Genomic DNA, 15,816 nt, shown 5'->3' on the forward strand with positions numbered 1-15,816 from the left:
CTGATCAGTATACCCATCACCTAAATATGAGTTTGTTTAAAGGTCACATTTATGAACTGTTGTAAGGTGTTCCTTTTTGTCGAGCCTTCGACTTTAGTCGAAAAAGCGAGACAAAGTGATTCTACATTCCGTCGGTGTCGTCGGCGGTGGCGTCCACAAATATTCACTCTGTGGTTAAAGTTTTTGAAATTTTAATAACTTTCTTAAACTATTCTGGATTTGTACCAAACTTGGACAGAAGCTTGTTTATGATCATAAGATAGTATCGAGAAGTCAATTTTGTAAGAATAAAATTCCATTTTTCCGTATTCTACTTATAAATGGACTTAGTTTTCTGCTGGAATACAATACATTCACTCCGAGGTTAAAGTTTTTTTTAAATTTTAATAACTTTCTTATACTATCCTGGATTTGTACCAAACTTGGACAGAAGCTTGTTTATGATTAAAAGCTAGTATTTAGAAGGAAAGTTTTTGTTAAAATTTTGTACCTGTTTATCTGTATTTTACTTATAAATGGAATTAGTTTTTCTTCCAGTTAACATTACATACAGTCTGAAGTTAAATTTTTTAGATTTATAAACTATCCTGGATTTTTACCAAACTTGGACAGAAGCTTCTTAAAATAAAAAAAAATAGTATTGAGAGGAATATTTTTATTGATTTTTTTTGTCTCATTTTTGTTGAGCCTGCGATTTACAGCAAAAGTAGGCGAGACACTGGGTTCCGCGGAACCCTTACGATTTTTTTATCTGAACACGATTTTTTCATTAAATATTAAAGGGTGTCTTTTACATGGTAAAATTACACTACTGTCTTATGGTATGTATGTAAATTCTTTTAAACCTGGTGTATTCATAAGCACATGTCCCAAATCCGAAGCATGTTTTTTAGTGGTTGTCTTTTTTGGGTGCAGTTCATATTTGCTTTTTGTTTCTGGTTTGAAGTTAAATTAGATCTGTTTGTTTTTTCCTGTTTAAATTGTTTTATAACAGTGTTTTGGGGCCCTCGGTAGGATGCTGTCCAATGTGAGCCAAGCTTTTCTGTTGAAGGCTGAATTATAACCTATAATTGCTAATTTTGACTACACTGTGTTTTGATGGAGAGTTGTCTTCCTACCACATTTAAAAAGATATTCCCTGATATTTGACAAATCCATTAGAATAATCGAGATATTGAAATTAAACTGAAGTTGCCTAGTAGGTTTCTTACATTGACCCGGCTATCCTTTTTCTTTCTTGCTGGATAGTTTTATACTGGTCATTTGGGGGCACTGTGTAGCCTACTGATCAGTGAGATGGCTCAAAATCTTCTTACACTATTTTACATTTTCGTACTTAATATATTAAAACCGAAAATTCATCATCTGATCGTCTTTATGAAATAATAATTATTTATTTTGATTTTGACGAACATTTTGAAGAGCATTAATTACTACAGGCCGAACATATAGTTAGATAATCTGTTTCTTGACCAAGAAAACTATAAATAGAAATTATTTTTTCTTATCTCTGCCTGCATCTGTCATCACTCGGTGTCTATTAATTAATAGACATTTGATAAGGAAATAACTGTGCAATATTTAAACAAAGAAAATTGCAATTTTAAAGAAAATAAAAACTATTCAAGGATGTATATCAATTTAGATTGTATACGTCCTTGGTCTATCCTAGACGTAAAATTTCAATAAAGTGCAAGAAAGACTTCATTTTAATTTCAGTATTGTCCTTTAGTTAGTCCCACAAGGACGTTGAGAGGAAAATTATGAAATAGCCTGCTTCGTACATTATGTACATTTTCCCTAGACTCGGAATCTTAAGTGAAATGCTAGTAATACTTCTTGTATAGATTTTAGTTTTAACAAATCTCGTTTCGAATATAAATCGCATTGTTTACGTGAAATCTTATCTCATATCTAAACACAGCTGGTTTCAACGTTTGACTCTAATTAGAATAACTACGCGTATATGTAAGGTAAATATTAGCAGCTTGTAATTGCGTGCAAGGAAGTATTCAAATGCTTATTAAAGTAGCTTGCGTCATAATAAATTTCGCATCATATGTAACATATCTCTATAGCAACTTTAAGATGCTAATGATTCAACAGGTCAAATAATAAGCTATTACGCATGTATATGAAAGGTGGCCATAGAAAGAAACAGATGTATTCCGAATAACATCCGGTGTTCCGAAAGATTACGGACATCGTCCAATATATACTGCGTAAACCCTCAGGGGTTTACGCAACAAGGCATGCAGCATGCAAATAAATAATAAAAAACAGCACCACATTTAACTCTAGCATATACATGTATCTTGCTAAATGCCAAAACATATATATGAAGCACTAATACAGGAATAATTTTTAAAATTTGCAGTTTAAATTTTTTTAAATAATTTATAAAGTAAAAATTTCAAATCTTGTAATTATTAAAATGTAAAAACAAAATTTCAGTTGCAATGCAAGCTGTTAATGCAGTATAAAAAGCATAAATAATATAACACAAATTACCTACAGGCAGAGCAAAAACAGTCTGTTCCACTCCAGGACTGAACAAGACTTCTAAAATGTGAGAAGCTGTTAACAGTCCTGAAATGGTCTGGTAAGCTATTCCATAAAGAAGCAGCAGCAAAACTAAAAGATTTTTTTTCCATATGAGGTAGTTCTTACCTGTGGTATGTCCAAAATGTTACTGTATCTAAAAGAATATTTAGTATGTTTAATTTGGAGTAAATTTTGTAAGCATAAAGGAGCCAAATTATTTAAAATTTTATAAGTCTCAAGTGCCATTGTCCTGATGCGTCTTACTTGTAGGGTTGGAACCTTTGCGTTCTCAATAAGAGTTTCAGAGGATGATAAATAGTCGTCATATACAAATCTTAATGCTCTCTCTTGTATTTTTTCCAGTTTTATAGAATTTTTCTCTGTACAAAAATGCCAAGCCAAAGGGCAAAAATTAAAATTACTCAAAATGAAAGTATGAAAAATTGTAAGTTTATTTAATCTGTTTAAAAAGGATCCAATTCTCTTGAGAACATTCAGCTGTTGTGATGCCTTTCTACACAAGTTACTTATATGTGCATCAAATTTTAGTTGGTAATCAATATCAATTCCAAGTAACTTGACGGTTTCTTCACATGATAAAATATTTTGCTGAATTTGTATAGATGGATTTTTTGCAAAGGTTCTTTTCCCTACAGCAATAACTTGAAATTTATCAGGATTTGCCTGCATCTTATAATCAACCAAAGGGAGGGACGGCACCAGCCCCCCCCCCCTTTTGGATCCGCCTGGTGTGTACAACGACTCCAAAGAATAAATCATCATGTACGAGTACATTAAACTGTCTACCCCACATGCGAACATCATTTGGGACCTCGCTGTGTTGCAAGTCAGTGGCGGATCCAGAACCTTTCATAAGGGGGGCCCGCTGACTGACCTAAAGGGGGGGGGGGGGGGGGGGCGCTCCAGTCATGCTTCAGTGATTCCTTATATAATCAACCAAATTTTTCCCACGAAAGGGGGGGGGGGGGGGGGGCGGGTCCCCCCTGGATCCGCCTATGCAAGTATCTTGGGTTTTCAGGCATATTAAAACAAATTGCTCATTGCTGCCTTTTTTAATTTCATCTATCGAGTATCGTCGTAGACGTGCAGCTAGAGCGGTCATTAAACAATTTAGTGCACTGAAACCCTTGCCCATAACTAAACCGTGATGCTTGGTGTTTGCTTCCTTGCACACACGCAACCATATTACTCACCTTGTTTGTTTTCTATTCTTCTAATCAGCTGTTTGTCGGCAATTGTCTGTTTTGTTTACATCAGAAATCAATGAAGCGGTGAATGCGCGGGGAAACGAAGGACATCTTCGTATCAATACGGTAAATTCCGTGATTTGAATATTTTCTAATCAATATGTTCAAGCAATGAAAATATGAGGATAACATTTTTAATCATAGAGCACACGTTTTGTGTATTTACAATTTAAAATTATAGTTTATGAAGAAATATAGCAAAATATGTTTCAATACATACTATAAAGTGAAGATTAGATGTATTATTGTTTTGTTTTTGAAAGAACAGTAATAATCCATAAATACACTTCTTTGTACCAAAATTGCAACAAAATTTCAAGATAACATAAATTTCATCATCACAGAATGATATTATTTGCTCAAATTACAGGGCTTCGTGAACTAAATTTTGCTTAAATTATGATAGCAATTGAACACTTCATTATAGTTTCTACCGATGACCTACTATCATGATTTTAATCCGACTCCATTTACGGACGCGTTGACATATAATGCATACAACTTAATAATAGCCAATCAGACGTTAAGATATCCTTCACTTCCCCCAGGAGCAGCCCGGAAGCAGCTGAGATGCAGCCATTTAATGTTATTTATAACCAATGAGATACCGTTAACAGATTAACCACATTCCAGACGTCCAGCCTCTGACTAATCAGACCGTATCACCATGGTGATACGGTAATGAAAACAGAGGAGTTGTATGCATATAAGATAACATTTTATCTTACCTCCTATACATTTCTAGGAATATGATTGGTTAAAAGCAACCGCGTGGAGACCGTGTATATTCCATATTAGGTTAGTATGCGGGGCTTGTTTCAATACACGGTTAGTAGTGGTGTTACGTCCCTTTATAAAAATAACATGGTGTTGAGGAAAAATCTTAAAGGTTTCAACAGACAAAGAAATTGATGATGAACGATTAAAATAAATTCATAAAACTCAGTTGTTTTTGTTTGCATTTGTTTTTGTATAGACCAATGGAAGTAGGTTCTTAATACTAACGGCAATGAAGACTTGATCACTTTGATAGGCCACTAGTCTAAATACCACATGTTAAGATAGTCGGTAAGATAAATTCGTTACATAGTGTGCTAGTGACCTAATACGATATATATGGGGTCAGTAAATTCCATATTGGGATTCGAGCTTCGCTCTCACCCCATATGGAATTTACTGACCCCAAATATATCGTATTAGGTCACTAGCATTCGAGCATCGCTCTCACCCCATAAGGAATTTACTGACCCCCATATATATCGTATTAGGTCACTAGCACACTATGTAACTAATAGTACTTGCTTGAAAATATTGTGTATTAAAAGAAAGTTCTCTTTTGCATAAAAATCAGTAAAAACATGCTCAAGTTTGTCGATTGAAATTTATACATTTTCGCTACTTGCGTGAATATACATTTGTAAAAGAGGCAATTCATTTCACACTAGACTCTTAAATGTCAATCTTTACTAAACACTCACGATGTCTTTCATGAACAAAAAAGTGATAGATAAAACAAATATTTTTTTCGCCGGATGTTTTTGTAAAATTTTGCATCGCTAACCAAATTTAATTAATTTAAATCCGAAAGACATTACATTATAAACCTTCTTTATCATGGTGAATTGGTAATAACTACAATGTATGTACTTTCGAACTTATTCTTTGCAATGAGACAACTTTCCACCAGTGACCAAATGAGGTAGTTGTTATAGCAACTATAGATCATCGTATGGCCTTCACTAATAAGCAAAACCCATACCGCATAGCAAGCCATAAAAGGCCCCGACATAACAAAATGTAAAGCATTTTCAACGAGAAAACAAAAGCCTGAATTATGTATACAAAACAACAAACGAATACAAGATATGTTACACAGCAACAAACGATAACAACTGAATTACAATCTCCTGACTTGGGACAGACACATAAATACATCCATGGTTTCACAAACACTGGCGACATTACTCTTGCAAGTGTTGGACATGTCGATTCATAAACGTTGACTCTTTTCCAGCAGTAACTAACAGGTCAATCTCTCCAGTCCAGTGGTGGTTTGTGCTGTGCAATAGAGGAAAAACGATATCTTCTTCACCCTAAAAATAAATTTTAATTCCTTGCAAAATGTATCATTAAATTTATCTCTAACACAACGAAAATGCTACAATAATGCGAACTGTTTTGAATATGGAAAGGAACCAAATATTGTATCTAGCAACTTGCATATTTTATTAAATTTGGTGGAGGTTTTTCTGCACTCGGTAGATGGACATTTTATTATCTCTATTCTTTCAGAGCTCTTCTAAATCATTAAAATATGACGACCCCAGGAATACATTTTTTGATATATAAAATGTGTTGCTAGTTACTATTGCCTTGCCGGCATGAAAATTACTCCCCCCCCCCCCTAAAAAAAACCAAAAAACAACAGAACACTGCAAAGTATATGTTTTTTTACAATAGTTTTCCAGTTTTCAAAATATTTCTATTGATTCTAAATTTCTTGAAAAAGAATAATTAATATCAGCAGGGGGAGTGAAAAAAATTATGAAACAATAAAATTTACATAATTGAGTGTGAATCAAGTTGAAATGACAGCAAATATTCTACATAGATAATGTTTTATTCAATTAATACATACCTCGAACCTTTAAATCGTCATTTCTCTGTAGACCCTACATTGAGTAAAGTCGGTGCGACTTTATCCACCAGCAACATCTGTCAACAAACAAAACTTCGGATACATGTGGAGACCTTCTTGTTTCAAGAAGGTTCACATTTTCTTCATTATGACTAAGGGCTAGTTTCGACCTTGGCGTCAAATTTTTAAAATTACAGTACTGTACTTTATTGATAATATAATCACTACTGCGTACTTGCAAAATCTTCGTTTCCGCGAATATTAAGAGTTATTGATATTTCAAATTTTATCAAAGTCTCTTCCGTGATTTAAATTTTTAGTTGATTTTATTTACTGAAAATTTAAATAAACTGAACTCTAGAACAGAGCTTTTCCGAAATCAATGATTAATTATTCGAGATTCGGAAAAGAATGCTTTGTTTTTTACGGGATTTCGGTATTCAGCCTTTTTTCAGGAAATTCGGGATGACACCCTCCTGTCCCCCTCTCTCTCTCTTCAACAGACAATGTTGAGAAAAAAATATAAATGTATGAAACTTTGTGTTTGCTAGATATTCGCAATTCTTATAATATCACATTACTTGCAGATTTTTGTATTTCTGTAGGTGGAATAAAAGAAAGAAGAGAGGGGGTGTACACGACGTCCGACACTTAATCTACAATTGCATGTTCAACGTTACTAAACACTTTTATTACTGAAACAGTTAGATATATCAATAATGACAATGTAAACTTTTTTTTTCAAATATCGAACACTAGTTCCCAACTTAATCTCTAAATATATCCGTTTGGAATATTTTCCCCCATATTGATAGCTATTTGAAGTCAGTTCGTAGGACCTCAATTTTATGTATAGGCGTGGCAATCCATCACTTTTATCCAATCAACTGTCTTTTATGATAAAGATTGGCGTGCGATTGTAGTTGAAACAATGTAATTTATATAATGACATTTTAATAGTTTTAAGACCCAGTTACATCAACATCAAAAGGTAAATGTACTTTATTGAAGAAGCTGTGGACTACTGGTTCAAAATACAATTGATTTAGACAAGTTGCTTTGTAACCACTGTCATGATGTTGGGTGTAAATATATATCAATGATCCTAAAATAAAGATACCACGGGTACAGTTAAGTCTGCATTACATTCAGAAATTGAAAACGAGGATTGGTTGACATCTAAAAGTTTTACGAAATGGCGATGATTTCAATTTTCCCAGCGTGAACTTTCCATTTCAGTGAAGTGATAATCCAGCTGCGCCTGCACAATGAATATATATATACGATACGATACGATATTATAGGGCTTCCTATCCAATTTCTTGATAGAGGGTTGCTGCTTGCAAAGATGCTGTTTTACCAAGGGTTTCGAATGGTAAAGTTGAATGCATCCCGTTGAAAATTTTACGGACCCTTTGCCTTGTTTTAATGGGTTCGTGTTTTTAACAAACTTTATAACATAGCTTTCAGTAGTATATTAAAGTGCGATCTTTGTTGGCTTTCCGTAAGCGCAAGGAAACATGATAGATTAATGTAGGATTTTTGAATTTTGCATTTCGAATTTTGAATTTTGAATTTCGAATTTCGAATTTTGAATTTTGAATTTCGAATTTTGAATTTTGAATTTTGAATTTTGAATGATCCTTCTCGACTTTCGTACTTTTCTAATATTATTAAATTGTAGGAAGAAAATATGAGTTCAAATTTATAAATGTTTACATCTTCATGACAAAAGAGGGAAGCAGATTTTTTCTAGCATTTTGTAAAAGCTACATGATATATACTTAGTAATATAATGGTATTCGTCACTGATTTCCATCGAGACGCAGAGAGGACACATCCTTTCGCTCCTAGGTAAATTGCGCCGTTTCCTGGTATCTACTGGCAATCGGTGACAATATCAGCAGGGGAAGTGAAAAAAATTATGAAACAATAAAATTTACAATATTGAGTTTGAATCAAGTTGAAATGACAGCAAATATTCTACATAGATAATGTTTTATTCAAATAATACATACCTCGAACCTTTAAATCGTCATTTCTCTGTAGACCCTACATTGAGTAAAGTCGGTGCGACTTTATCCACCAGCAACATCTGTCAACAAACAAAACTTCGGATACATGTGGAGACCTTCTTGTTTCAAGAAGGTTCACATTTTCTTCATTATGACTAAGGGCTAGTTTCGACCTTGGCGTCAAATTTTTAAAATTACAGTACTGTACTTTATTGACAATTTAAATTCTCCCTCATGAATTCGTCCGAATTTAAAACATTTCTATACTAAATACATGGCTAAATAAGAGACAAGTCATAATTTAGGTTTGTTTGCTCGCAGTAACTTTCTTATTTTCTCAGCGAAACAACATTTAATATCTTGTAAACATTTTACAAATTACAAAAATATACCACAATTCCATCTATATACATTCACAATGTCCTCTAAATACATATCAATACAAACATAACTGTAATATATTATGCAGAGCTTAACGTTAACTTCGTCTATCAAAGTTACTGGAGCACATCGATAATAATCAAACGTAATCAGGACTTATATATGCCTATAAAACCCCACCCGTACTACCGCCCTCGAAATATTCGTGCAGAAAACAACAGTAACATCAGACCACTTCTGATTTACATACTAGCCAAACTTGTACCACAAGTCTAAAGATAGAAATAGAATAGGTAAATTCCAAATATAACGGAATAGAAATAAATTTAAATTCTCCCTCATGAATTCGTCCGAATTTAAAACATTTCTATACTAAATACATGGCTAAATAAGAGACAAGTCATAATTTAGGTTTGTTTGCTCGCAGTAACTTCGATAAAACAAAGGAATAAATAATTTGAGAACTATATGCCAAGATTCAAGGAAACAGCCATTTGAGATTTTAAATTGTCTTTAATATACCCATCTTTGGCTTTATCAGAAGCCCATCTACCGTGGACTTTAAGTAACCTATCAGAGACTCCTCTATTAGCCCCCGTAGAAGCGCCACCACTTCTCAAACTTTGAAGCCCAAACTTAAGCTTATCTAAACCAATATCTGATAAACTCTCTAACAAAATTTCTCTCGCTCTGGTATAGGACAATGGACTATTTATATTACATAATTTATAAACATCTTTCGATTTCATAAAAGACAGTGCTCTGAAAATATAGCTATCAGAATTTTTGCTCAATTCAGCTAAATTGATATACTTATTTAACCAAAAAACTGGACATAAATCTGTACCTGTTGCAGCTATAACAACAGAATTACCCTTTCTGTATAAATCAGTTTTGCTTTTATCAATGCGAATTTTAACATGACTGACTTGAAACTCAATATTATTCATCTTAATGTTAGCCAATTCACTATACCTCAAAAATCCAGAAAATCCTAACAGAAATAATACTACTACACGCAATTTTTTGAGATTATTATGATCTCCGAACTTCAAAACAATTTTCCTTAATATATCTGGCGTAATAGGTTCTTTTTTGTTTATAGGTTTACTTAGCAATCTCCTCCCTCCTTCATAAATAAGACCAAGGAATTTGTCTGAACAAGGATTATGTTTGAAATTAAAGTCATGAAACCATTTTATTGAATAAAAACTTGCATCTAAAATCGCAACACTGGATCCCTGTTGAATGAGTCCACCTATATACATAGAAATCGTAGTAGTTGTCGCTGGTAAACACTCAAGTGAACATGAAACACACCATTTTTCAAACTTTTTAAAATAGCACTTGTATTTCTTAATTGTAGAATTTGATCTAGACGATTCGACAAAAGAGGGTAAATCTCGTATGATACTGGCAAATCTCGAATCATTGGCATAACACTCAAATTGTTTCCATTGATCTGTAAAATAAATATAATAATGAATACCAAGTAATAACTATAAACAAAGTAAATATAATTAACATTACTACTATAAATGAATGCGGCATTTCCCTCGCAAACAACCCAGTGCGGCATTTCCCTCGCAAACAAATGAATGCGGCATTTCCCTCGCAAACAAATGAGTGCGGCATTTTCCTCGCAAACAAATGAATGCGGCATTTTCCTCGCACACTTACTGTGGCATTCAACCTCACAGTATCTAAAAAAGTCATATACTTATATATATACAGTGGCATTAACCCTCACTGTATTCATAAACAATTAATCAACAATGTTAACAATGACATATCTAATTGTTGCAGTTAAAACATCACAATGTTAAATTTAACATTCTTACGAATATAGTCTCATATCTGATAACTGCGGCAAATAACCATCGCAGAAAACTAAATCAACTACAGTCTGTATACAACATTCAATGCATAAATCTCAATACTTCGAGAAATCCAACAACAAAACATATACTTTACTGTTAAAAGGTCTCTGTGCAAATATACTCTTTTCTTGTGAACCTTTTGTAAAAAAGTTCATAGGTTTTACGTACTCTCTAAAGTCTATAACAAAAGATTTAAATCTGTCTGAAAACCTATTCACTAAGATAGGCCAAAATAACGCTGATGGTCATTTAGGTACAACTAAAGTGCCTTTAGCTTTACATAACCGCATGTGATTTAAACACTTGCTAACTAATCAAACTGGTGGAACTAACCAGTTATTATGAGCAGACCAATCATATGCGAAAGCATCAACCCCGGAAGTATCTGGTGAATAATATCTAGAATTAAAATAGTCTACTTTTTTGTTTTTCGAATCTGCAAAACGATCGCATGTGAATGGTCCCCATAATTTATCAAAATATATAAAAATTTGATAGGAAACACCCCAATCGTCATAATCAAAAATTTTGCTCAGATAATCTGCATAAGTATTTTTATCTCTAGGTATCCATTCAACATCCAAGAAAATATTATGTGACAAACAAATATGAAATAAGCTTAAAGCAATGTCTTGTAATTCTACTTTCATGCTACCTTTTTTAACAATCTGTACTACATTTTGGTTATCTGTATAAAGTTTAACAAATTTTCCTGTTAAATCAGATTTAAAAGAAGAAATATTCTTTTCTACAGTTTTCAATTCTCTCCATGTAGAACTTTTGTTTCTTTCATGACCATCAAACATAAAATCATAAAATGTACAATTTTGTTATCATTCGTTATAAACCCTGCTCCGGCATACTGACTAGCGTCAGTGAAAATTACACGCTGTGGTATTCTATTTATAGGTACAATGCGTTGGAAAGATAATGACTCGCATTCAAAATACCAAAATTTTAGTTCCTTCAAAATGTTGTCATTTATAGGGATGACATCGTCCCATGCAGATCTACAACAGACTAGCATATGCATATGCTTCGTCATCATTTGACAAACGTTACCAAGAGCAGGAATCATAGAAATGATTTTTCCACATATTTTAGCAATACATCTATAAGTCAAAATAGTTTTGCCATCTACTACGCTCGATATTACCAGCTTTAAAGCAAATAATTTTTTAAGCGATATTTCTAAAGTACAATCTTTAAAGTTCCAAACAAAACCTAACCAATCAATATTTTGTACTGGTTCCCAGACACTCTTTTCTGTATTAGCAATAAAACCGGAAAGCAGTAAATCATTTTTTACTGTTTTCGATAATTCAAAACATGTATCAAAATTTTCTGCTGTACCCATACCATCATCTAAATAAACCACCATGGGAAATCCTAAAGATCTCCAGTATTTAACTAACACACGTACTGTCTTGGTAAATATATGACCAGCTGATGAAAGTCCAAAAGGCAAAACCGAAAAAGTAAAATAACGCACTGTATCACCATATTGCCAAGAAAATCCTAAATATTTTTGATGATCAGGGTGAATTTCTATATGGTGATAACCAGACTTTAAATCAAATTTAAACCCAAAACCGCTAAAATTTACAAATGTCATAGCTTCTTAAACCCCTTCAAATTTAACTTTTTGTTTCTCGACAAATTTATTAACATGTCTCAAATCTAAGACTAATCTTTCTTTACCCGTACTATTTACCGACACAGTAAGTGGATTAAGTATTAGATACAATACAAAGGTAACAAAGAAACAGGCCGGTAACAACCGTTGCCGGATAGTTTTTCTGCACGAGTAGTCAGGTCAAGGTCCGAGGCGATAGCCGAGGACCTTGACCTGACTACAAGTGCAGAAAAACTATACGGCAGGTTGTTTCCGGCCTGTTTTTTTGTTACTTTTGTTTTGTATCTGACTTGTACGACGTTTCAAGAAAGTAATAATACATTTTGCAAGACTAAACATTGGAGAAACTTAGATAGCCATAAAGCAGTAAATGTAAGTTATAGTATAAACACACTTTTTTTTCATTTCCCTTCAACCGAGAGTTTTTTTCAAGAAAAAAATCAGGAATCTAATAATTTGATAAAAAAGAACCATATAAAGTAAAAGATGAATGTTGTACACATTTAAGACTTTTTAAAATGCAACTTCGTAAAAAAGTAATATATTAAAGAATCATTTTAGTGGTAAGTAAGCTAACGTTTGATTTTTATGGATGAAACGGAAAGCGGGGAGGGGGGCCTAATTTAATTTAAAATAAACAGGCTGTGATCTTTATTTTGATGAAAAAATGCAGAATGTGCCATTCCATCCCCCCATTCCCCCTTTGAAAAAATCGTAAAAATCGCACGTTTGTTGCCAAATACATGAATTAATATTCAGTGGTGGGGGTCCCGGGGGTAGTAACACCCCTTTTTTGAACGATCAATACATTTAAATGGGGACATATAGTTGGACCCCCCCCCCTGTTTTGTCCTGGATTGGGAACCCCCTTTTTTAAAAATGCTGGATCCGCAACTGATATATATGTATATATAAATTCAATAACAATATAAATGTATCAAAAGAATGAATTTCCTACTTCATTAGTGAATGAAATGTTATGAAAAAATGGATTTTGTCTTAATATTATATATATTCAGGCATATACTTTGATTTTTTTTTAAATTCATGCTCGTCTCTAGATCTGCAAGTGTTGATCGGGATTAAACACGTGTTACTATATGGTCCAATCGCAGCTTACCGTCCAAAATTGATGACATAAGTTGAATGATTTTCTTCTAGATTTGCTGCTTATTTGGACGTGTATTACACGAACACTTTTTTTTATAGGATCAATCGTGCATTGGTGAGTTGATAGGGATTTTATCTTTTGATAAGATTTGATTTTTATTTACTTATTTCCTGTCTTTTTTATTGAAATATGAACGTCGGTATCATCATTTCTTTACTTTCAGCATTGTCCAAAATACTATTCATGTCCATATATCGAAGAACACATTTATTGACCGATTATTTTGCTTCATAAATGGGGCGGTTCTTTTCTGAGTATATTAACTATTTACTTTTCAACGCCATCACCCAAATATTTTTGTTTAAATTAGCACTATACGGTATTCGGAAAATCAGGAATCATGCAGAACATTAATTTGTCATCTGCTTGACCATAGTAAATTTTTTCTCATAAAATTTGGGATCAAAATATCTTTTTTTAGGAGAAAACCATACCCCCCTTTTTGAAGTTAAATGTCTAATCCCTTAGTGTACTGATATGAATAGTATTTTACTGAAAATGTTTGAAAAAAGATATTGATGCTAACGTAAATATTTTGTTTAATAAAAAGACAGGAAATATGTCGGTGAACCAAAAAGTTCAAATCTAATTGAAAGTTAAAGTGCCCATGAACTCACTGATCATGCACGAGTGAATCTATTCATAAAAAGTGTCCGTGTAACAACTAAAAAGAGTCCGTGTATCATCTAAAAAGAGTCCGTGTAACACCCGTTAATGTACTGTTTTTCTATAGCTCTGCGGGGGGCAAAGTTGTACAACGACAAATGGTCGATTTACTTCTTTTATACATTTTTTAGTTAAAAGTTCTTCAATAGAATTTTCCACAAATTCTGAGTGTTTTAACGCGGATCTATTATTACTTAGAAAAATAGTCGGTGGTTCACTCAGAAAAGGAATTCTATAACCAAAATTAATAACATTCATTATAAAATCATTAGCGTTAAGTACATTTTTCCAAAACAATGCATGTTTTCTTAAATTTCCTTTCACATTTATAAGATTTTGACAAGATTTTTTCTCATACTTGTTAACAAATTGAAAACAATACTCAACTTCATCTATGTCTGTATCTGTTTTGTTACTGGGTCTTTCCTGTGTTCTGTTCCTGGAACTTTGGTGCACCAACTGTCGCTGTAGGAATCCTTTTTTCGGGGCAGTTCCTTGCAAAGTGCCCGGGCTGGTTACAATAGAAACACTTGTAACTTTCTGACTTGCCTGCTTTGGAGAACTCGGTATCACTGACTTGGCCAAGGCCACGAAAAAACTCCTGGAATTGAATTCTCCTTTTCCAGAACCACTATTGGAAGATTCTGGTTTACTGTACGGCTTGGAACTTCTTTTACGAGAAGCCCTGGAAATAGCAGCACGCAAATCACTAGCATCTTCTTTATTGTCGGCCAACGGACTATCCAAGTACTCTTTAACCGTGTCCCATCCATGCTTGTCGGCTATCTTTAGAATTTTGTTACGCTTACGGATGATTTCCTTTTCCTGGGTAATAATTTCACTAACTTCGGAAGCGTTTCCAAGCTTTATACAACTTTCAACGGCAGCAAGCCTCTCCAGACGCTCGGTATTAAACGAATGTTGCACTTTAATTCCCTCACTTTGGAATACAAATTCTGGTTGGTCGACACCGGTTGCTTTAACACTTTTTCCTAAACGAGCTTCGAAATGATTAATCAAGGAATGTTTTTGCTTCTCTAAAGCATTGTTTAAAGCTGAAGTGAAAAGCGAAATAGCCCCGTCCGTACTTAACTCTGTTTCGTTACTATTTTCAGCATGTTGAGTAGTAGCACGGCGTTCATCATGGTCGGAGCCTTCCTCGGACATATTATGCAGAGCTTAACGTTAACTTCGTCTATCAAAGTTACTGGAGCACATCGATAATAATCAAACGTAATCAGGACTTATATATGCCTATAAAACCCCACCCGTACTACCACCCTCGAAATATTCGTGCAGAAAACAACAGTAACATCAGACCACTTCTGATTTACATACTAGCCAAACTTGTACCACAAGTCTAAAGATAGAAATAGAATAGGTAAATTCCAAATATAACGGAATAGAAATAAATATAATCACTACTGCGTACTTGCAAAATCTTCGTTTCCGCGAACATTAAGAGTTATTGATATTTCAAATTTTATCAAAGTCTCTTCCGTGATTTAAATTTTTAGTTGATTTTATTTACTGAAAATTTAAATAAACTGAACTCTAGAACAGAGCTTTTGCGAAATCAATGATTAATTATTCGAGATTCGGAAAAGAATGCTTTGT

At 33.5% G+C, this 15,816-nt stretch overlaps 2 protein-coding genes and 1 long non-coding RNA gene across 3 annotated transcripts in view; 1 reads left to right on the plus strand and 2 right to left on the minus strand.

Annotated features, from left to right (window-relative positions):
* The window catches only part of LOC127698254 (uncharacterized), a 367,371-nt gene that overhangs the window by 266,664 nt on the left and 84,891 nt on the right, over positions 1-15,816 (plus strand). The gene's annotated exons all lie outside the window — the stretch shown is intronic.
* Positions 1-15,816, minus strand: part of LOC127698238 (trafficking protein particle complex subunit 1-like) — a 111,415-nt gene that overhangs the window by 12,628 nt on the left and 82,971 nt on the right. The window lies entirely within an intron of this gene.
* On the minus strand, positions 9,146-15,471 carry LOC127698234 (uncharacterized). Its single transcript, XM_052201594.1, has 2 exons — positions 14,587-15,471; positions 9,146-10,308 (listed from the first exon to the last, which is right to left on the minus strand). Exons 1-2 carry the CDS (start codon positions 15,364-15,366, stop codon positions 10,105-10,107), a joined length of 984 nt encoding a protein of 327 aa, XP_052057554.1. The 5' UTR covers positions 15,367-15,471; the 3' UTR covers positions 9,146-10,104.

This window comes from Mytilus californianus, unplaced genomic scaffold, assembly GCF_021869535.1.
Source record: "Mytilus californianus isolate M0D057914Y unplaced genomic scaffold, xbMytCali1.0.p SCAF_4, whole genome shotgun sequence".
In the NCBI taxonomy this organism is placed as follows: Eukaryota; Metazoa; Mollusca; class Bivalvia; order Mytilida; family Mytilidae; genus Mytilus; species Mytilus californianus.

Excerpts from the sequence above, each read along its gene's own strand:
- LOC127698234 (XM_052201594.1), bottom strand. The coding sequence starts at position 15,366 with ATGTCCGAGGAAGGCTCCGACCATGATGAACGCCGTGCTACTACTCAA. Across the intron at positions 10,309-14,586 it reads CAGATACAGACATAGATGAA|ATCAATGGAAACAATTTGAG; the intron begins GTTGAGTATTGT and ends TTTATTTTACAG.